Source organism: Anabrus simplex, chromosome 9 (genome assembly GCF_040414725.1).
Source record: "Anabrus simplex isolate iqAnaSimp1 chromosome 9, ASM4041472v1, whole genome shotgun sequence".
Classification (NCBI taxonomy): Eukaryota; Metazoa; Arthropoda; class Insecta; order Orthoptera; family Tettigoniidae; genus Anabrus; species Anabrus simplex.
This window is the reverse complement of record NC_090273.1, coordinates 78,485,797-78,509,871: the sequence shown is the minus strand read 5'-3', so window position 1 is coordinate 78,509,871 and position 24,075 is coordinate 78,485,797. Positions and strand designations below refer to the sequence as shown.

Here is a 24,075-nt window from a genome sequence, read left to right as displayed (position 1 = left end):
CCTCCTAAACAGGTTTACAACGAATCTCAGCCTGCAAGATGTTCTGTATATCTCTTACTGAATGTTCTCCTGTACTTCATCTCTTGTGTGAGAGTTGTCGTCATGCACTTTTCCTTTCAAGATCCTCCAAAGGCAATAATTACAGGGATTTAAATTGTGGGATGTAGTAGGTGAAAAAGATTTAGGGGGCATCTTTCCAAGACATCTCCTTTTTCATTGAACTTTTCGTACATTAAAACAGTTTGTCTCCTACTTTTCTTTTCATTAAGAATGGACCCAGTGGTGTGGAAGTTCTTGACTGCATTATGTACCATATTCCTATTTGGTAGACAGATGCAAGGACATTTTTTCCTTTTCCTATTTGTTTCATGTCACACCGACACAGATAGATCTTACGGCAATGATGGTATAGGGAAGGGCTAGGGTTGAGAGGAATGTACAATGGCCTTAATTAGGGCCCCAGCATTTGAATGGTGTGAAAATAGGAAACCATAAAAAATTGTCTTCAGGGCTGCCAACAGTGGGAGTTCGAACCCACCCTCTTCTGAAAGTGAGTTCAGGGTGACCCAAACTGCAGGGTCAAATTGCTCAGTACAAGGAAACTTGTGAATGAATTGAAACCAACACTCCTTGACAGACGAATACTTCACATAGCACTCCACTATGAAAACACATAGTTCTAACGTATACAACACATTTTAAACAAGCTGCAGTCGCTTAAGTGCGGCCATATCCAGTATTCGGGAGATAGGTGGTTCGAACCCCACTGTCGGCAGCCCTGAAGATGGTTTTCCATGGTTTGCCATTTTCACTCCAGGCAATTAAGGCCACGTCCTTCCCAGTCCTAGCCCTTTCCTGTCCCATTGTCGCCATAAGACCTATCTGTGTCAGTGCGACGTAAAGCCAATAGCAAACAACAATGATACTGAAAACATTCCTACAAATACTACACTACCAAAAGAAAAATGTATTAACACTAGATTGATGGCAATGACACTAAATTCTTGCAGAAGTCAGTAAGCTGATTTCATTTATCCAAACCAAACCCCTATGGGCTATCAAGTGACCGCTGCTCAGCCCGAAGGCCTCCAGATTATGAGGTGCCATGTGGTCAGCACAGTGAATCCTTTTGGCTGTTATTCTTAGCTCCCTAGACTGGGGTCACCATCTCACCCTCAGATCCAGGTAAAAATCCCTGACTTGGCCGGAAATTGAACCCGGAGTCCCCTATACCACTGGGTTGGCTGATTTCATTTATCAATCTCACATATTAACATGACATTACCATGCTTAGCTACCAACCTGAGGCTCCAGATAACTCTGTTACCACAGCTGCATTCAGTGAGGCCATATGATATTAACATCACAGCTACCTTTCATAACTTCAAAAAGAAGACCCTGCATATAGAAGGTGGAAGGTAACTGATGCACCAAATTAACAAAAGTAATAGATATCGGGGAGAGGATCACAACTTCATAAATATTAGGTCTGTAGCTTGCACCATTCTCAAGGAAAGTTGTGTTTTGGGAATAATTGCATAAATTGTTACACAGTAGCTGACGGTAGCTACTGGTGAAGCTGCTGGGATACGTGGGTAAGTGTTTAAACTGGTTGCTGCCTGGTGTTGTATCTTCAAGGTCAAGCATCTGCTGTCAATGAAAATAACATGCATATCCTCTTTCCAGAGGAACGACTAGCACTAGTGCATTGGCTGAGTTTTTGACAGTACAGGCCGTAGTTTTATGTTTTAAACTTAACAAACGTAATGGAAGTTTGGTAACTATTTAATATGATATTAAACATAACTTACCCTATTCCAATGATGATTCCTGCCCCTTATTTGTAACCTAAAGGGGAAAATGGGAAACCACAGAACACTATCTTCAAAACAGCTGGCAGTACGATTCAAACCACTCACCATCCAATTGCAGCAAACTCACCAGGATAGTGAGTCCCTAACAAATGCGCAATGCTACTCGGGTTGGTCAGCTCATTAATAAAGAATACTGTAATGAGAGCACAACTATCTGGCTGCATAACTGAATGGTTAGTGTACTAACCTTCCTTCCTCGAATCCCATCCGGGCCAGGGATTATTACATTTACAAGTGCATTCCTGTGGCTCAGGGACTGGGTATTTCTGTAGTATTCAACACTTGTATGCAGCACACAGCAGGACACAACACTCACCACCACCACCACATTAAAACGCAGCATTTCTCCTCTAATGGTTGCCATCAAGAAGGGCATCTGGCCAGACTCTGCCAAATCTCCTATAACCCCTGACCTTGCAGCAAAAACCAAATAAAATGGGCTGTAATAGAAACAGTCCCAGTGGCATTGCCGCTCACTTTTCACCAAGCTTCCCAGCCAATCCATGTGGGATTTACAAAACGAAATGTCATGTCCTATGGGTAGGATTCCACATCAGAATGGAGGCCTCATGGCTTATGATCATATAAGTAAAGGTCTTGTAAAACTCTAAGCGTAGTTTACCTTTGTAACAGAAAAAAAAAAAAATGGGAACACAACGGCAAAGCATTTGTGTACTTTTTAGAGAGTGACACAACCAGACTGGTTGTGGGAAATGGTGCACATTGTTACAGCAGGCATGCTTGGCAATTCAGAGAAAATTCTCTTGAACCAGTATCAGTACCTCGTCATTTTGACTGATGTCCTGAGCAGCTTCCTAGATATGTTCCCACAGTTCTTGCAGGGTTTCAATTTCTCTGCGATACACCTTAGATTTTATGTCGTCATCATCATCATCATCATCATCGATTTTCCGCTCCAGCAAGCTGGGTGCAGGTGTTGACGAGCCTCTTCCTGTTCATCCTGTCCTTCCACAGCTGATGTTCTACCTTTTGCTGCCAATTAACATCATGTTTGGCAAGGTCTTTTAAAAATTTGCTTTTCCCAACTATCACAAGATTTTATGTACCGCCAAAAAGTAATCTAAGAGGTTTGGGTCAGGGCTTCTTGCCAGCCAGTTGATAGGACTCAAACGTTCAATCCTTCATTGCAGATAGGTGATGCCCAGGTAGTAGCACACTGCATTGGTAATGTGTGGGGTTTCTCCATCGTGTTAGAACCATATGTGCTGTCGGGTATGGTGTGGAACATCCTCTAGTAGTAGTGCCTTTCAGAAACTGTAGATATGATATATGGAATACCACAAGTCCTATGACAATGCCGCCCAAAATCCAACAGACCCTGGTGGTGGGAACATCTCATAGCACGGGGATTGTTTTCTGACTACACATGTGTTGGGAAAATTGAAGATGCCCCTTCTCGTAAACGAGGCCTCCTCTGTGAACAAAATATGATTTCCAAAGTCTTTGGGTTGATGATGGCCGCATTTGCAGAAGGCCATGCACGGTGCATAATCTCTCTGATACGTGTTGAACATGTTGCAAATGGTGCGGATATTGCTGGTCTTCCCGTAATGTTTGTACGATTGTCCAATGTGACACTCCTACCACTGCCATGATTTGGCAAGTACTTCTGCCAGGGTCCTCTGCACGAAGATCACTTCTAGGCACAACAGCTTCACACCTGGGTATGACATTTCCAGTGTCAGCTATTCTCTGTATAGCTGCTACAAGACAACCCCTCAATAGAAGAGACGAGAATGAAGTGAACCTATTGATTTAGAGAGGTCAGACTATAGACCAGAAAGAACAAAACAAAGTGCTGATAAAACATGTGCAGGCGTGGTTCTCCATAACATCAGTTTATTTCCTCATTCTATGTTCCTTAGAACTAAACTACATGTGAGAACATTCATTCAGAACATTGTCGGGTAATGTGGACATCATTCACAGTCAGTCATCTGTCCTTTTTGTTCAATGTACACATCCTATACCCTTCTGGAAGGATATTTAGATTAGCACGAGGGCTGGTTTGTATATGTAGTGCCTAAAAAGAGCTGCGCCACCCTGGGGTGACAATACAAAATTACTTTTATGAAAATATTGTAAACTTCGGGTTTGGAAGACTTGGGAGTGAGGAGATGAGCTACTTGACTACATGGTATGTAATACCAATATAAAGGATCCATTATTGGACATTATAAATTTTCCAGCTAACTCATTCCTGGTTCCCAGTGTTTCGCCCCCGTGTGCGTAAATTTATAATACCAACATAAATGGTCCGTTATTGTACATGAATTTTCCAGCTAACTCATGCCTGGTTGCCAGCGTTTTGCCCCCGTGTGCGTAAATTTATAATACCAATATAAATGGTCCGTTATTGGACATGAATTTTCCAGCTAACTCATTCCTGGTTGCCAGCGTTTCACCTCCATGTGCTAGGTTGGGCTCATCAGTTGGTACCTAGCACACTTACCAAGGCACATGGCTGGTGCATACCGTGGAGGCCACTGCGCAGGCTACTCGGAGCCACCGGCGGTACCAATGCACTATGTGTGAGACTTTGTCCCATTACCAAAAATCGATGCCACCAGATGATATAGATGTTGATTCCCATAGGGAATCTGAAATATTTGTTCCGAATTAGTAAATTTATAATACCAATATAAATGGTCCGTTATTGGACATTATAAATTATAAATTTTCCAGCTAACTCATTCCTGGTTGCCAGTGTTTTGCCCCCGTATGCACTAGCCATGTGTCTTGCTTGGTAGGTGTGCCAGGTACCAACTGATGAGCCCAACCTAGCACACAGGGGTGAAACGCTGGCAACCAGGAATGAGTTAGCTGGAAAATGAATAATGTCCAATAACGGACCATTTATATTGGTATTATAAATTTACTCATTTGGGACAAATATTACAGATTCCCTATGGGAATCAACATCTATGTCATCTGATGGCCAAACAGGCATCAGTTTTTGGTAATGAGACAAAGTCTCTCATATAGTGCATTGGCACTGCCGGTGGCTCCAAGTAGCCTACGCAGTGGTCTCCACGGTATGCATTTAGCCATGCATCTTGGTAGGTGTGCTAGGTACCAACTTATGACCCCAACCTAGCACACGGGGGCAAAATGCTGGCAACTAGGAATGAGTTAGCTGGAAAATTTATAATGTCCAATAACGGACCATTTATATTGGTATTATAAATTTACTCATTTGGGACAAATATTTCAGATTCCCTATGGGAATCAACATCTATATCAATACATGGTATTTTCCAAGCTGTTAGTAGAGACATGAAATGACATTAGTAGACAAATATAATTGAATGGATTTTTTTTTTTTTTAGAGTAAGAAAACTCATAATTATGAAGATAAAATTGGAGTTCAAGAGGACAGATTGGAGCAAATATTTGTTTATAGGAAGAGGAATTAGGGATTGAAATAATTTACCAGGGAGATGTTTGATAAATTTCCAACTTCCTTGAAATCATTAAAGAAAAGAGTAGGTGAACAACTGATAGGGTATATCTGCCACCTTGGCGACAGCTCTAAATGTAGAGCAATGGTGACCGCTTGATCACAAACAGATACCGAGCCCTTCTTTGTGGAAATCGTTCAGTGTAGATCTCTGCAGCTGCACATGTATTCTGTCCTACTCCGCCATAAATTAAAGTCAGTCCCAATATTCCCTCGATGGTGATGTGTTGGTGGTGATTATTGTTTTAAGAGGAAGTACAACTAGGCAACCATCCTCTTCCCTCGATATGAACTGTACCATTGCTAAGTGGTATGTGTTCTCTGGCCACACACTAGTCTTGTCCGAGTTGTAAATATTATGTCAGAGTTTTTGTTTTTTGTGATATATGAAGGCATTTCTTTCCTGTTTCAATTCAGTTAAATTATAACTGTTAGGTTCTGCAGACTGAAGAACCTGATGTCATAGGTCACTCCTCCCCTCCCAGTATGGCTGCCGACCTCACACACTGTTTGATTCATCGTAGTGCATTGCCACATGTTCTTTGTTACCATTCAAGTCATAACTTTATTAATTTTTACCACTAAATGCATTGCGATACAGGACAGATAACCAGTAAGTCTTTTTTCTGACACATTTCTAAGGGTGTGTACACTCCATCGGCTTGCATTTTGAGCCATTAATGCTTTACATCACTGATTTCATTGTAATATTATAGGGTAATGATGGAAGCTGCAGTCCTGAAACTTGTGACATTGTAATTGTCTCCCCAAGATCTATTACTTGTGTTAATTTGGTGAATCAGTTACCTTCAACCCCGTAGGCCTACATGTTTATTGTTGTTACTTAATGCTTGTAAAATATTCCAGTTTAACCTGATATAGATGTAGCTGAACATTTAATTCTTTTGAAATTCAAAATATCTCATCATAGATTGTGGCTTATATTTCTGAAGAGCTCTCCTAATGAGAGAAACAGTGTTGCCAAATTTCTTTTGCAAATTTGAAAACATAACATTCTTGACTGTGATCTTTTTAAGAATACTGTATTTCACCTTGAGAAGCTAATTGCTTTACTGAGAATTGTTTCAGTCTCTTTGATGAAATAGTTTCAAAATCAGTTTGGCTTGGAATGAAACCATAGATATTTGATTTGTCAACTTGCCACTATACTAATAAATGAAACAAAATAATGATAATATTGCGTTTCTCCTGGGATAGATGGAAGAGGTTTGAAGAGTGGAAGGGGGAGCCATAATATGTGTTAAATGTAATTGGTTGTTAACTCCTTGAAAATTCCTCATTTATTCCAGCTTCGTCCGTCTACTGTGTAATAATAATAAACCAAAGAGAACTGCATGGCACTACAGCCCTTGAAGGGCCTTGGCCTACCAAGCAACTGCTGCTCAGCTCGAAGGCCTGCAGATTACGAGGTGTCATGTGGTCAGCCGGATGAATCCTCTCGGCCTTTATTCTTGGCTTTCTAGACTGGGGCTGCTATCTCACCATCAGATAGCTCCTCAGTTCTAATCATGTAGGCCGAGTGGACCTCAAACCAGCCTTCAGGTCCAGGTAAAAATCCCTGACCTGGCCGGGAATCGAACCTGGGGCCTCCGGGTAAGAGGCAGGCACGCATCTTTTAAATTAACTAGCTCCTCCCTGAAAGTTCATACTTCTCAATACATGTTAATGTCCTTTATGTACTTTTCAATATACTATTTATGTTTTTCCCTACATACCTGTTTTGTTGGGGTTATTATAGCATTTCATTGCTTGTTAATCCTTCAAGGGTATAGTTTAGGTAACTTAATACCTGGGTGGGGGTCGGGTCCTTTCTTTGACATTTTAAAAATATTTGTACAATTTCAGCATTTATTCGCTTATTTATGTCTTCTATGTGATGAAATTTATTGAAAATGACAAACTGTAATTACATATTTTTTAAAATAAATATACCTTTGTGTCCTATTTTTTTCCTCACATGTAGTAATCCTGATATTTTAGCCAAGTTTTGCATACTTTCTGTCATTGAATATTCCACGACTTGGATACATCATGGAAATCCTAGTGCCAGTCCCAAGCCTGGTTAGAGGAGGAGTGTAAGCATCAGACTCTTCAACAAGTTGACCATATTTTCTTCCTTGCAACATTATGCAACAAGCACTAAATATGAACCAGTTTGCTAGAGTGTTGCCCAGAATCAACTCACTCTGACCCTAACCTATTGGGAGTGGGATGTGAGTGAAAGCAGCCTGCCCAAGACTGAGGCAGGCTGAAGAAGGTGGTGTACCAGTGGTGAGGAGATTCTTGTTTTAAGGGGCTGAAAAAGCAAGGCCGAAGTGCTCCATTTGTGACCATCAACATTGGAACCCTGAGGATGCAGTTGTGAGCATCAATATCGGAACCCTGAGGATGCAGTTGTGAGCTAGCCAGAATCATCAAACGATAACAAACATCGGTTGTATCCAGGAAGTTTAGTAGAAAGGCACGAAGACCCAAGATAATGGTGAAGGATACAAGTTCCTGTATTTCAGTACAACATTGGGTCATAACACTGTACAGTTTCAATTTACGACCAACTACATGTTACCATCACTAAGGTACAGCGCATCTCCAACCATTAGATGAGCATCCAGATTGTCACTGAGTCAAACGACTCTGTGCATTGTGTGTTCTATATACCACAAACACAGTCCGGCACCATGGCTAAATGGTTAGCGCGCTGGCCTTTGGTCACAGGGGTTCCGGGTTTGATTCCCGGCCGGGTCGGAGATTTTAACCTTAATTGGTTAATTCCCTTGGCTCGGGGACTGGATGTTTGTGCTGTCCCCAACATCCGTGCAACTCACACTCCACACATAACACTATCCTCCACTACAATAACACGCATTTACCTACACGTGGCAGATGCCGCCCACCCTCATTGGAGGGTCTGCCTTAAAAAATAACAAGCATATATATGGTTGAGGGAAAAGATCTATTTTGGGCTTGGTCTAATCTTAAAGCAACATTTTAACAATCTTAGTTTGTAACTTGATGTTTGGTGTATTCCACCTAATCAATACATATATTTTATACAAATACGACTAGTTTCGACTGTATGACTTGGTCATTTTTAGCTATTCATTTACAGTAAACAAGTTAAACTAAAATAAGGACATAATCATTAAATAGAATCTAAATACATTGTGAAACACTTTATTCCACATTAAAAGTCTTGAATTTTGACAGTTGTTCCAGGTGTCACACAGCGACCTCGAAGGATATCCCCATTTAACACCCTTAAGGACGGATGCAAACAATCTTTAACAACACCAGGATATCCTTCAAATATTCCATCTTTGATGATTGATCATTTGACTACTTAGTTGTTTTATTAAATACATACATCAGATTCATACTATGGATCATCAATAAACAGTGATGTACATGTTACTCTCGTAGGACTCAATGTGTTTCAGATGAAATAATTTCTTCGCAGCCCAATTTGAACATCTTAACAACCATTATCAGGTTGTTTTGCATGTTATTTGTACAGTACATAATCTTTTGAGTATTTAAAAATATTGTTAATTTGTGTGATACAACCTGTACACAGTTGGAACATTCCTATCAAGTTTTTAAATTAGTCTATTCTCATTATTTCAGAAGACTAGTGTCAAGTGAAAATGTATTTATTTATTTACTGCGCACGACAGGCATATTGACTGGAAGGTGATTGGGGATTTAAATGAGACTATGGACTGGGTACGTTGGAAACTGGGAGTGAGATTTCTAGATCTTAGTGGGTGGGTTGGAGATAGGGATCTGCGCTCAGATGGCCTTCACTTAAACCGCAGTGGCATATATAAGTTAGGAAATTTGTTTAGAATGGTTATAGAGAGGTACATTCAGGGAAACGGGGCGGCCTAGGTGTGATGATAAGGGAACAGGGAACTGGAAGTCAAGTAGGGATGACATTAAAATGTTAGTGCTGAACTGTAGAAATATTGTAAAGAAAGGAATAGAATTAAGTATTTTAATATATATATATTCACCAGATATTGTAATAGGAGTTAAATCATGGCTGAGTAATAATATAATGGATGCAGATATATTCTCAAGGAACTAGAATGTGTATCATAGAGATAGGATAGGAATGGTGGGAGGGGGAGTATTCATTCTGGTGAAAGAAGAATTGGTAAGCTACGGAAAAGTTAAGGATGATAAACATGAAATTCTGGGTGTAAGGCTCATTTCTAAAGATAATAGGCAACTTGATGCCTTTGGAGTGTACAGACCAGGAAAGGGTAGCGCTGGCACGGATTGATAAGATAATCAGCTATGTGGGAAACGACATGGAAAGGAATGTGATTGTAGCGGGGGATCTGAATTTACCAAATGTCAGTTGGTTCTAATAACCCCTAGTTCATCAGAGACAATTTTCAAGTGGATAGTGCAGCATGCTTCCCTCCTCAGTGGTTCCATACCAAATCAGTCTCAAAATGTAACCTTTACAGTGTTCATTGTGTTATGAATTTCATGTTGTTGGTCCGTATTGAAATGGGATTACATATAAATTATAAACATAAAAGTTTTTCACCTATTCAGTACATAGTTATATTTACAATGTGTTTATTTACATTACGTGGGACTAGTTTCAACCCTACTTGGGGTCACCAGCCATATTTAAACAATACACAATATTAGACGAAATCCTAAAACATGTTTCTAAGCAGTAAGAACATTATGAATATATAATTAACACTATGATGTGTGGTTGAATTAGGCGAAGTGCTATGGTGCTCAAATGTTGTAAATGAAATTGAAATATTACGAGTGACATAGGTGAGCAATGTATAATACAAGTACACCAAACATGTTAAAAAGTCTGGGTATGAAAATACAAATGAGATGCTCTATGTTGTAGATCAACTTGAGTAAAATTTTAGACACATGGTGTTTCAGATAGAATTCAGTAGGTCGTGGTAATACATTACGGTTGTGGACCGAGTGCTATGGTACTGACACAGTTCAACTCTTCAACGCAAAGAAAGGACTATGCCCAGTTTGTGACCACCCTGTTGAGGGAGTCATTTGCACCAAAGGCCCTGCACCTACAAGTACTCAAGAACCCTGGGTAGTTATTCATACAGCATTTGTCAGCATAGCATGGTATCTTTCCAGAGATTTCCTCTCATTTATGAAGTAAGTGTGCTGTGTCAAGCTATGAAGTTGACATAGCAATGTTATGTTAATTCATACATCCGTAGTAAATTCATTATAATAATAATAATAATTTAATATTATTGACTTAACGTCCCACTAACTACTTTTATGGTTTTTCGGAGATGCTGAGTTGCCAGAATGTTGTCCTGCAGGAATTCTTTTACATGCCAGAAAATCTACTGACACATGGCTGACGTATTTGAGCACCTTCAAATACCACCGGACTGAGCCAGGATAAAATCTGCTAAGTTGGGGTCAGAAGGCCAGCGCCTCAACTGTCTGAGCTATTCAGCCCAGCAAATTCATTGTACTTATGGCAATTAAGTGTATTCTTACATTTTGTATTCATAACATTCTGTGGTATTTTTCTTGGAACTGGTTGACAAAACTGTGGCTTAGATTTGTACAGGATTGAATATCATTTTTATTAAGTGTATGGCATATAATTGCACTATTGCAGATAATTTATTTTTAAAAGTTCAGGATTCCAATGAATACATTAGCTGTTTAACATAATCAGGATTCTTCTTAAAATATTCCTTCAGTTTGATGTGAAGTACATGTAACTTTTTGACACTGTCATACTCCTGAAGCTTGCTTTTGTCAGCAAAACTGAAACTGGCAGAAAGAACTTATGTTATGCTCAACTTAATAGAAAAATAGAACATATATACATACATAGGAGTGGAAGTTATTCAACTGTGAGAGAGAGAGGTGAAGGCTGTTGGCCAGGGGAGAAATGTGAACTCATGGAAAAATAAACCTGAAGGAATTTTCTAAATTTGTAAACAAACTAAATGTTGACATCTTACAACAAACAAACAAATAAACAAACCAACATACATACACTACATAATTGGCAAGAAGACATATGTAATTTAGTACTGTCATAATAATATGTCATAATGTCATAATAAGCATTGCATACATTTTATAATGATGTCAGTCAGTGAGGTAAAAATTTAGTGAAGGATTTCCTTATATACAACAGTCTTTGTATAATTACATTTTGGCATTATTGCAACTTTAACAGAGTCAAAAGATCAAACAGTTGACATTGCAACATATAACTTGCCATGGCTGAAAACTAGCTGAGGCAAATAGAGACCTACATATTCCAGTGTCTCCCCCTTTACTGATTGTGATACAAAATGCCAAGCAAATTCAAAATTGGCTCCTCTTAAAAGATAATTGAAGTGTTTTATTGGTTGGTGTTAAATCAACTTGAGGGATTACAGCTTTTTGCCCAGCTTTATTTCTACTTATTATTTCCAAATCTAAACTATTTTCATACACATCTCTTACATTCATTTGGTTCTATTTAGGAGCCCTTAGGAGAAACATTCAGATTTCTAAGGAGCATAACTATGGCTTCAAGTTTTAGAGTAAGAATATGTAAAGGCAAACCACTTAATTCCAAGGATTTCAAGAATTCTGCAGGAAATTGAAGTTGCTGGCTTTTATCTTCAGTAATTAATCTGTCAACACTAGTGTATGTTTTTGAACTACCGGGTTTAGGCTCAATGACTTGCAAATTAATTTCATTATAGTGTTCAGTTTTAGGTGTAAGAGTAGCAACTTTTGAGAAATTGACGACATCTTGTGCGGAAGTGAATGTTTTACTATAATTTTTGGTCAGGTTATCATCTCTTGCTAAGAGTGTGGCTGGTAATTCAATAACATTTGATCCTTCACCATCCATAGAGGGGTAGCTGCCGTTCCCAATATTTTGCAAAAAATCAGCAAATTCCATTTCTTGTGGTTTTGTGTGCATGTTTTTATGTAAGCAGCATATTATGAATAAGGGTCAAAAAAGAAAGAATTTAATACAATTATGAATATTTATTTGGCGAGAAGCATGTGGCGCAACAGGCAAAACATGTCTGGAACTTCCCCCAAGAACAATAATTTTTACACCAAAAGGAATGACATTACTTATAATATATTTTAGAACATAATTCACACACATTAATCAATGACTATTTGCCACTGGGGCTTCATCCCATATTTATGTGCTGTGCTAATCAAATATTATCAGCTGCTTTGGAATTCATACTGGAACGTTTGTACTTTTGGGTATCGTGGTATCTGTATGGGTGTATGACCATGTACACTGAGAATAATCGAAATATAGCAGTACGGAGATGGCAAGTCAATAAACCAATTAATGAAAACTATGAAACACAGCCAAAATGTAATACATACGCTAACAATCAGGGATCATTAGAGAACACAACCAAGTCATGAACTTAGACACTAGTCCGACTAATGTGGTAACATAAACAAATAGCAGTCCATCAAAGTAAGGCATGCCACGAAAAGGATTGCGACTCTCCACGAAATCTATATCGCCCAAAACAAGTACTCAGATTTCAGATTCAAAGTAAAGCGATTCAGCAGAGCGCACAAGGAAGCATTTTACTGTGTCCATTTTCCAAAGGGACCCGAGGTAAGTACAGATAATACAGTAAGGGGCATGGAAATACGTGTGGCAGTAATCAGGGAAAGAGAAGGAACTGCATTTTCATAATAATAATGTATTACAACACATACCAAAACGATTTTACATGCCAAAGAAAGTGAACAGATGATTAAAGAGAGTAACAATATTTTCAAGAATAGATACTTCGGATTTTTAACATAAATGGGACGACCATTAAATAACACAATTTTCTATCCAAAACAGCTAGACTCAAAACAAGAGATGAATTTTACATTAGTTTTCATTGGGAGTATCCTACAAATGCTAAACAGATATTACCCATTAATACAAAATGTTAAAAGAATCTTAAACAAGCATATAGGTCACTGTACAAATTGCAAAAGAACAAGAAGAGAGAACCCCAGGACAGGAGCGTGGGAAAAAAGAAAGGACGATGAAGAGAACAGTACCTAGGGCTGGCAACAGGGATTAGGAAAGATAGAACCTACGAGTTTTAATAAAATTATGAAACTCGAACAGAAGCTAGGCGTTAATATCAATACAGTTAGTCCTATTCTTGCGTTTGTTCACCAAGTCTTTTAGTATCCAATGGTTCATATCACTGTGATTTACACGTTGTAGAAAACGAAATTTGGAAAAAACCGTAGTGTAGTTCCATGACAAACACCAATGACCACAGCTCTGACTAGTGACATTTGGTAGCGTGAACAGTCTTTAGCAGCCAGTACAGCATGTTGAATAAGGGAAAGCGGTTTTAAATAGAAAATTAAGTATGGGAAGAGAATATAGATTTAAGTTCGCTCACCCGTCCAGCAGTCCTTGAGCTCCAATCATGAACAACAAACACCATTTTAAAACATTGCACACGGACCAGCCGCTAGCGCAAATAAAAGAAAGTCCTCCCTCCACACAAATCGTCTTCTGCATCCAACTCGCTGATAGAGCCCAGAGCAGGCCTTATTTATATTATGATGGAAAAGTCCAGAAAAGACGAGAGCAGAAGGTACACATTGCGCAGCGAGGTGATAGGGGAGGAAAGGAGGGAGGGCAGCAGTGTGAACAGTACCAGCTGGACGGGTGAAGAGAGCACACACACAGAGGTTAGTAGCAGCATGTCGAGCCGTAGCAGACGTAGAATCACGTAGAATAGTAGAAAAAATAGGAGCACGTTATAATACTTAATCCAGTCACTGAACTCTCATTTAAATTTAGAAGAATTCTCAATGTACTGTGTACTGTTCAACCATTGGGCAGCAAAACAATGGCTATTCCTGTTCATGCTACTGATATAACATTAAGCCCTAAATTGAAGTACTTCTGTATTAATCATCAGTAAATAAATGTTTTTCCAGTGCCTCTGGGATGAAGAGTGCATTCTTGACATTTGTGTTGTTTTGTTGAGCCACATCAATGATTTCGTTAATAACTGAAAGTTGGTACTGGTTTGCTATTGAACACCATGTTGGCCAAATTAAGATTGAAAATTAAATTGAATTTATAGTTTGCTCATTTAAGTATGTCAGTAACAGTTGACAAGTTGAATGTTGGGAGAGAAAAATCATGCAATTTTATGGTTTCATTAATATCTAAGAGACAATCGATAAGCTAATTGTATCTGTAGACTTAAAATAATCCTCAATGAGAGGTTTTTTTCCTAGACACATTTACTTCTTTCCCCATACATAACAAACTGGTGTTTCAGGATAAATACACACACTTCTCGTTGTTGAATTTTTGTTCGGCTGAAACTAGTCTGTGAGTTTTGTACTTTTAATTGCACCATAATAATGCTTGTAAAGCATTATTGTAATTCCAGCATTTCTAGCATTTAAACACACAGAAACTTCATCATCATGTAGCATTCCATTATTTGTTGTGATTTGTACGTTAGCACAATCGTGCTCCTTAAAATCATACTTTTTATATATTTCACTAATTTTCATGCTAATATGGGCCTGAAAGTACATCAGTAGAAACTGATTGTAAAGAACAATTAAGCTATTGTCAATTTTCACACTGGTGACTTGTACATGTTTGATATATATTCATCCACCTGTGGTAAAGTGGACTGCCATTGACATAATTCTTTTTAGTTCCTGGAACAAACTCTTACAGAAAATTCTTTTTACACCTTCCATCTTTCATGCAAACTGAATTAGGATTGAAAAATCTGCAAGGTCCATGTACTAAGTTGTGCAGTGTGGCATTGAAAGGATCTGGTATTTCTACAGAAACTGTCTTATCAATACCAGAGATTTCTTCTAATTTGCAATTACTGTATCTTGATGTGATGTTATGAAAAAATGTGTACTACAAATAACGAACTTCCATCATTTCCATTATTCCATCAATTACTAAAGTGACAGTAGAGGACTAATACATTCAAATTTAGTTTCGGCAAACTGAAGAATGTAACAGTGAAAACATTTTTTTAAACTAATCATATGGCCTTAGCTACCATGTGCAAGCATTTTGATCTGATGCCACCTGGCTGCTTGCTTGTCAGTTTGGACGTTCTGTTTTACTCTAGGCCTCCTAGATGGTAGAGCAAACCGAATTTCTCTCGGGTATCTGTGGACGAGTTTTAATTAATTTTGTTGCTTGAACACCAAGTGTATCTTTTACATGCCGACATTATATTACATGGAGTGTCAAACGGACTCTTTTCCGCTCTTCAAAAATCCGACTACCTCTGCCAGGTTTGAACCCACTATCTTGGGACCCGGAAGCTGACGTTCTACCACTGATCCACTGAAACACACATTTGTAAAATAAGCGAGTAATGCTAGAACTGAGACTAGTATTACTAGTTCACAAGCTTCATGAAACAGGGCCCTGAATGTACAATTCCCATACTCTACAGAGAAAATCCTTATAATTATGCTTTCCTAGTGCCTTAGTAATTATGATTTAGTTTTTAAAAATCAGTCTCAAATGAATCATCTTGTATTACATAAGACAGCCTGCTGTTTTAAATACTCAATTAAAATTTCTCCTTGCACTTGCACTTGCACAGGATATTTTAAAGGAAATTTGTCTCAATATTAATTTTACTAAATAACTTTGTATTTTGTGTGAGATCTCAACTACATTCTTAGGTGGACATTAGATAACCTCTAAGAGAAGTTCAGTTTACTTACAGATGCATATCAGTGAGTAGGTCAAGGAGATACCCCGGCAAATCATAACGTGTATATGGCATGATGGATTCCAGGTCTGTATGATCAAATCTGAAAGAGGAAGCCATATTACATGAATCAATAATAGATATAGAGAAAAACCAGGGAATGCAAAAATTAAACAGTGAATTTCTTAACATGAATGAGTTCAAAAAGTAGATACCCTTGTACATCAATCTAGAAAATTGTGAAAATTCAAGTTTGAATCTTGAAGTGTATGTTTTCAACTTATTCTTATTCAGAATTGATTATTTTACAAGAAGACATCCTTGAAAGTCATTTGCCTTTCTCTAGAAACACCACACTATTTAATATTCAGCTAACTGGTCTTGCATTCACCAGCCTTGTTGTGATTCAGTAAACGTGAGTACAAGCATAAAAGTACCGAGTGCAAGTGGATTGTAAGCAGGGGAAATTGTATACTCAGAAACAAGTAACTGACGACAATGACATAAGAAAAAGAAAACCTTTAAAAAGTAGTACGTATAAATCTTATATGGAAAGTGTTGAGTCCGAGGCTGAAACTGTAATTAAAATTAACTAGTGATACTTTGTCAGCAAGTAACCATGAACTGACCCTTGCTTGTGATTCTGCCAAGTGGTAGGATGGCACTAACAAGGGAACATCCACAATGGTGAAGTCGCCGATCGCGATGAAACTTAGCAAACACATTGAGGTACATGTAAAAACAATGCCAGCATCAATTTTAGGCGCCAACATTCATTAGCGCGTTAACTAAGGGGCCTAAAAGTTGCGACATTTCAAGTTCCGCGCGAACAGCGATGAATTCCTCCTGACCAATGCTAAGCCGGAACACTGCTTTGTGCCACACCTCTGCTCCTCCTCCCCTCCGCCCGCCTGGTTCAGCACCACTCGTTTCCCTCTCCCCGCGCTGCCATCTGCTTAGCTGTCGAACAGAACTTGTGCTACACTGCGTACGCTATCAGCCTTCCTCATAGCTCTCCCACATTCTATAGGCAGTTTACATTTTATGAAATATTTATGAAGACGTTTGCGACGAGTCATTAAGGGCAATGTCACAGAGCGTGTCAAAAATTATTTTTCATCTTCAAGCAAAGCACGGAAGTCACGGTGAAGAAGGTGAACTTTCGGGAGCTGCAGCTTTATGACGCGATTGAGGGTGAGTGTTAAGCAGTGAACTATTGTCAAATAAGTTTTGACGCTCACGGGGAGATGTCACACTGCGGACATAGGCCGTAATAACGTAGATTGAAGCGTGGTCTTTTGCGCTGCATGTGAAATTGTAGTTTTATGATATGTTGATACCGATAACTCTGTCCGACTCGCTGGCTGAACGGTCAGCGTACTGGCCTTCGGTTCAGAGGGTCCCGAGTTCAATTCCCGTCCGGGTCGGGGATTGTAACCTTAATTGGTTGATTCCTACGGCACGGGGGCTGGGTGTATGTGTTGTCTTCATCATCATTTCATCCTCATCACGACGCGCAGGTCGCCTACGGGTGTCAAATAGAAAGACCTGCAATTGGCGAGCCGAACCCGTCCTGGGATATCACGGCACTAAAATCCATACGACATTTCATTTCATTAGCGATAGCACTCTCGTTGTTTTTAAACGAACAGTTGTGTTCTCCGTTGTTCCTGTCAATACATATACACATAGCAACATGTATTTTAGTTATTTGTTTTATTTCTCCTCGCAAGCGCGAGGAGAAGGGAGGGGAACGTGCCGGGGAGAACCACTTGGAGGGTAAAAGGCGGTGCAGAGGGTGTGTCTCCAGACGGGAAGTGTGTGTGCCGGCTTAGCATTGGCCAGCAGGTGTTCATCGCTGATCGCGCGGAACTTGAAATGTCGCAACTTTTAGGCCCCTTAGTTAACGCGCTAATGAATGTTGGCGCCTAAAATTGATGCTGGCATTGTTTTTACATGTACCTCAATGTGTTTGCTAAGTTTCATCGCGAACGGCGACTTCACCATTGTGGATGTTCCCTTGTAAGTACTGTAGTTTTGTGTGCTATGGTAGTATTGTTGTCCAGGTGTTAAAATCGTGCAGCATGTGAATATAAACTTTGTGTGAAGTTAGGAAAGACAGCCACAGATACCTGGAACTTTGTGTTCGCTAGCGATGTTGTGATTCAGTCATCAGGAGTACAAGCATAAATGTATCGGGTGCAAGTGGACAGTAAGCAGGAAAAATTGCATACTCGTAAACAAGTAACAGTATCCTCCCTGCCATTCACAAAACTTGTGTGCTATTGATACACTTATATTTATGATAACAACTACTGGATAAGGTTTCAGTTTTGTGTGGCTATCTTTCCTAACTTCACACAGAATTTTATGCTCACATGCTGCATGGTTTTTACATCCATGCTCCATCACCATCCAGACAACAATACCGTTGCAGCACAGACAGCTGCAGTACTAACCGCCATATTGCCATTTGGCAAAATTGTGTGGAATTATAGTTCAAGGTCACAGGGTATTGTACCACCTGTTGACAAAGCATATGTAATTAAGTTAATTCTAATTCTCATTACAATTACAGCCTCAGTCTCAAAACTTTCCAGACAAGGATTGCATGTAAAAAATAATAATAATAAAAAATAAAAAAATAATTAGAAATCACGACATCGAAGTTACAGTAAAAGTGAGACCATGGGGCCCCTGAGCAGTATGATTCAGGAACACAGGCTATAATGGTTTGGCCAGGTAGAGAGAAGGGGGAGCAGTATGTGGGAATAAGATTGAGGGCAATATAACTGTTGCCGGAAAGGAAGAAGATGACAAAGCTGAGGTGGAAGGACAAAGTGGTTGACTATCTAAGGAAGAAAGAATGGGCAAAAGAGGAAGCTCAGGATAGCAAGCCATGGATGAAAAAGTGAATTAAAAAGGAAAAACTGCTTTCATATAAAAGAGAAATTATATAAAAGATGAAGTAGATTAAACAGTAGAACTCTGGTAATCCAAACTAAGTGGGGCTGTGTTCTGTATGGATAATGAAATGTTCAGATTATCTGGGAAAAAAAAAAAAAAAAAAAAAAAAAAAAAAAACATAGTGCAATCTGTGGTGTCCATGCACACACAGTTACACCCTAATGGCAAGTTACAACAAGTGGCGAGCTTCTGAGGCCTTTTAGAGAGTCGAAAGGTGTGTTTGGTATGACTGTGAAAAAGACCCAACATATTTTTACATGAGAGACCTTCATGTTGGTTGCATGACATCCAGAAAAATGGGGCCTGTATAGGTGAATGAATGGTTTAATGATATATTCAAGTATAATACACCATATAGTAAAGTTGCGATCCTTCTGTAATTCATTTCTGAACATAAATCTATTCAAAATGAAGGTAACATACAGCTGATGATGATCCTGATGCCATAGCTTACTGTCAATCATTAGATGTATACGGGTTTTGAGTATGGAAAGACTTTGTACGTAGATTATTTTACATGGCCAATACTCGTGTGAAAGTCACGTCATATGAGTCGAGTGGGTTAATACTTTCTTTTGCCTTAGGCACAACTGCAAAACACCTATAGGTCATAGAAATATATATAATTATTGCTCAAATAAGTTGTGTAGTTTCAAAACCTCCTATCTCCAAGAAAGTCACTTTTTCAAGTGCTGTTGTTTGAGTCATCAGTCCATAGACTGGTTTGATGCAGCCCTCCATGCCAACCAATCCTGTGCTAACCTTTTCATTTCTACGTAACTATTGCATCCTACATCTGCTCTAATCTGCTTGTCATATTCATACCTTGGTCTACCCCTACCGTTCTTACCACCTACACTTCCTTCAAAAACCAACTGAACAAGTCCTGGGTGTCTTAAGATGTGTCCTATCATTCTATCTCTTCTTCTCATCAAATTTAGCCAAATCGATCTCCTCTCACCAATTCGATTCAGTATCCCTTCATTCGTGATTCGATCTATCCATCTCACCTTCAGCATTCTTCTGTAACACCACATTTCAAAAGCTTCTATTCTCTTTCTTTCTGAGCTAGTTATCGTCCATGTTTCACAACCATACAATGCCACGCTCCACACGAAAGTCTTTAAAAACATCTTTCTAATTCAAATATCAATGTTTGAAGTGAGCAAATTTCTTTTCTTAAGAAAGCTCTTCCTTGCTTGTGCTAGTCTGCATTTTATGTCCTCCTTACTTCTGCCATCATTAGTTATTTTACTACCCAAGTAACAATATTCATCTACTTCCTTTAAGACTTCATTTCCTAATCTAATATTTCCTGCATCACCTGCCTTCGTTCGACTGCACTCCATTACTTTTGTTTTGGACTTATTTATTTTCATCTTGTACTCCTTACCCAAGACTTCATCCGTACCATTCAGCAACTTCTCGAGATCTTCTGCAGTCTCAGATAAAATAACAATATCATCGGCAAATCTCAAGGTTTTGATTTCCTCTCCTTGGACTGTGATTCCCTTTCCAAATTTCTCTTTGATTTCCTTTACTGCCTGTTCTATGTAAACATTGAAAAGGAGAGGGGACAAACTGCAGCCTTGCCTCACTCCTTTCTGGATTGCTGCTTCTTTTTCAAAGCCCTCGATTCTTATCACTGCAGACTGATTTTTATACAGATTGTAGATAATTCTTCGTTCTCAGTATCTGATCCCTATCATCTTCAGAATCATAAATAGCTTGGTCCAATCAACATTATTGAATGCCTTTTCTAGATCTACGAATGCCATGTACGTGGGCTTGTCCTTCTTGATTTGATCCTCTAAGATCAGACGTAAGTCAGGATTGCTTCACGTGTTCCTACATTTCTTCTGAAGCCAAATTGATCTTCTCCCAACTCGGCTTCAACTTGTTTTTCCATTCTTCTGTAAATAATACGTGTTAAAATTTTGCAGGCATGAGATACTAAACTAATGGTGCGGTAGTTTTCACACCTGTCAGCACCGGCTTTCTTGGGAATAGGTTTAACAACATTCTGCCGAAAATCGGATGGGACTTCTCCTGTCTCATACATCTTGCTCACTAAATGAAATAACCTTGCCATGCTGGTTTCTCCTAAGGCAGTCAGTAATTCAGAGGGAATGTCATCAATTCCAGGTGCCTTGTTCCTATTGAGGTCACTCATAGCTCTGTCAAACTCTGACCTCAAAATTGGGTCTCCCATTTCATCAGCATCAACAGCCTCTTCATGTTCCAGAACCAAATTATCTACATCTTTACCTTCATACAACTGTTGGATATGCTCCTGCCATCTTTCTGCTTTGTCTTCTTTCCCTACCAGTGGCTTGCCATCTAAGCTCTTAATATTCTCCAAAGGTTTCCTTGATTTTCCTGTATGCAGCATCTACCTTTCCCAGGACCATACAGCCTTCGACATCCTTGCACTTCTCCTTCAGCCATTCTTCCTTAGCTACCTTGCACTTTCTATCCACTTCATTCTTTAATCGCCTGTATTCTTTTCTGCCCTCTTCATTTCTAGCATTCTTGTATTTTGTCGTTCATCAATCATGTCTTAGTATCTCCTGAGTTATCCACTGATTTTTAGTTGATCTTTTCTTCCTTCCTAACATTTCTTCAGCAGCCCTACTGACTTCATTTTTCATGACTCTCCACTCTTCCTCTATAGTGTTTCCTTCAGCCTTTTCATTTAGTCCTTGTGCAACATGTTCCTTGAAACAATCCCTCACACTCTTTTCTTTCAACTTGTTTAGATCCCATCTTTTTGCATTCTTTCCTTTCTTCAATTTCTTCAGCTTCAGATGGCATTTCATGACCAACAAGTTGTGGTCAAAGTCCACGTCTGCTCCTGGGAAAGTTTTGCAATCCAACACCTGGTTTCTGAATCTCTGCCTAATCGTAATGAAGTCTATATGATACCTTCCAGTGTCTCCAGGTCTCGTCCACGTATACAGCCATCGTTTGTGGTGTTGGAACCAAGTATTGGCAAGGACTAAATTATGATCAGTGCAGAATTCAACCAGCCGACTTCCTCTTTCGTTCCTTTGTCCCAATCCAAATTCTCCTACTGTACTACCTTCTCTTCCTTGGCCTACCACTGCATTCCAATCTCCCATCACAATTAGATTCTCGTCACCTTTTACATATTGTATTAAATCTTCTATCTCCTCATATATTCTTTCGATTTCTTCATCATTCGCTGAACTAGTAGGCATATAGACCTGCACTATTGTGGTGGGCATTGGTTTGGTGTCTATCTTGACTACAATAATTCTTTCACTATGCTGGTCGTAGTAGCTTACCTGCTGCCCTATTTTCTTATTCATTATTAAACCAACTCCTGCATTTCCCCTGTTTGATTTTGTGTTGATAATTCGGTAGTCGCCTGACCAAAAATCTTGTTCTTCCTGCCAACGTACTTCACTTATACCAACTACATCTAACTTTAGCCTATCCATTTCCCTTTTCAAATTCTCTAACCTACCACAACGATTAAAAAAAAAATGCCATGACTGCATTTTACACTCCTTTTTTATATTTTCTTCACTTTTATTTTAATTATCTCATATTGAACAATATACACAAAATGTATGCAGTCTAATCAACACATTTTTGTACTAGAGCAATATTTATCTTGAACATAGGGGGTTTTGAAAGTCACAGGTGGACATGGCAGTGTTTGAAAGTAAACATGGATATTGCAAACATACTCTTACTGTCTAATGCTCAAAGAAACTATTTTTACTTCACTTACTGGCATCTATGTAGCACACTGAGATTGAAAACGAATTGCAAACATGAAATACAATATAAAATATTTAAATGTTCATTGAGAATATGAAATGCATTTGTCTCTGAAGGATAAAAACATAATCATATTGTTGCAATCTAATACAACAAGGATACGGGATCATCTCTTGGTTCACAGTATTCTTCTTCCCCTTACTCTTCTGTCGTACTGCAACGATGTTCAGCCTGTCATGTTTCCATCAAAACATAAAGCTGGAGATTTGCAAGCTCCCTCCATCTAGCCCCATAATGTTTCTCAACCAATCTGCACACATCCTTCACTTTTGCATTGTTTAATGGAACATTGCCTTTTTTGATTAACTGTGGAACCAGTCCAGAAAAGGTTTTGCCTCTCCTTAACACACTCTTTGGCTGGCCAAATGTGCAATGGTAAGCAACTTCCCCTTGTACCAATATATTGTTTTTCTTCCTTTTTAGAAAAGTTCTTTTCGCAGGACTGAACTGAAAATGCCATGAGCCGACAGGTTTTAAAACATCTCGAACAGCAGTCTTCCAGTCAAATATCGGTACTTCACAACCAGGCTGGAGAAGCTTCCCATGTCCATTAAAAATATTGTTGTATACCTCCGACTTAAGGATAACTTCTCTGTTTCAAACAACTTTTTCTATACGTGCAAACACCCTGTCAGGTGGTAAAAACAGATGACCAACTACAGGAAAGTAAATTTCAACTTCTTTCACATTCACTGGTGCATATAGAAGCCACTTACTAACCATACCCACAAGAATACTGTTTTTATTTTGTCCACCGCATCCATCTGCAAATAGGTGTACAGTTTTCTTTTGTGACAGATCAATGTTGTTAAGAGCATGAAACAAACAACTTTGAATTTCATTTGCACCTCTACGAAAGTCAGCTTCATTCCATGAATAGATCATCACATTTTCATGCGTCAATGACGTCTTAGAGTTTCCAAACACTACATTGAAGTTGTACATATTTATTTGCCTGCTGAAGTAAGCACTTTGGTCATTTAGCTTGGGCAATAGCATGTTCTTCTGACAATCAAAGGAAACAGACTGAATAGACTCATCTTCCTCTCTTGAATATTCATAGAATGCACTGTATTTTAACTTGTGGACTTGTTTCTTGGTCTGCAGGGCAACTCTTGCATGTTCTGATGTGCAATCTTTTAGTTCCTCATCTGGTTGTGAGCAAGTT

The 24,075-nt window shown here is 39.0% G+C and overlaps 1 protein-coding gene across 2 annotated transcripts in view; it reads right to left on the bottom strand.

Moving 5' to 3' along the window:
- Positions 1–11,006: 11,006 nt before the first annotated feature.
- The window catches only part of LOC136881151 (uncharacterized), a 208,006-nt gene continuing 194,937 nt past the window's right edge, over positions 11,007–24,075 (bottom strand). The window contains exons 12-14 of one of the 2 annotated variants that reach the window (XM_068229260.1): positions 16,144–16,233; positions 15,694–15,754; positions 11,007–11,178 (exon numbers count right to left, since the gene is read on the bottom strand). In XM_068229260.1, coding sequence (XP_068085361.1) covers positions 16,228–16,233 — 6 coding nt within the window. In that variant the 3' untranslated portion in view covers positions 11,007–11,178; positions 15,694–15,754; positions 16,144–16,227. The remainder of the gene's footprint in view (positions 11,179–15,693; positions 15,755–16,143; positions 16,234–24,075) is intronic. The other variant, XM_068229259.1, reaches the window with a different exon arrangement.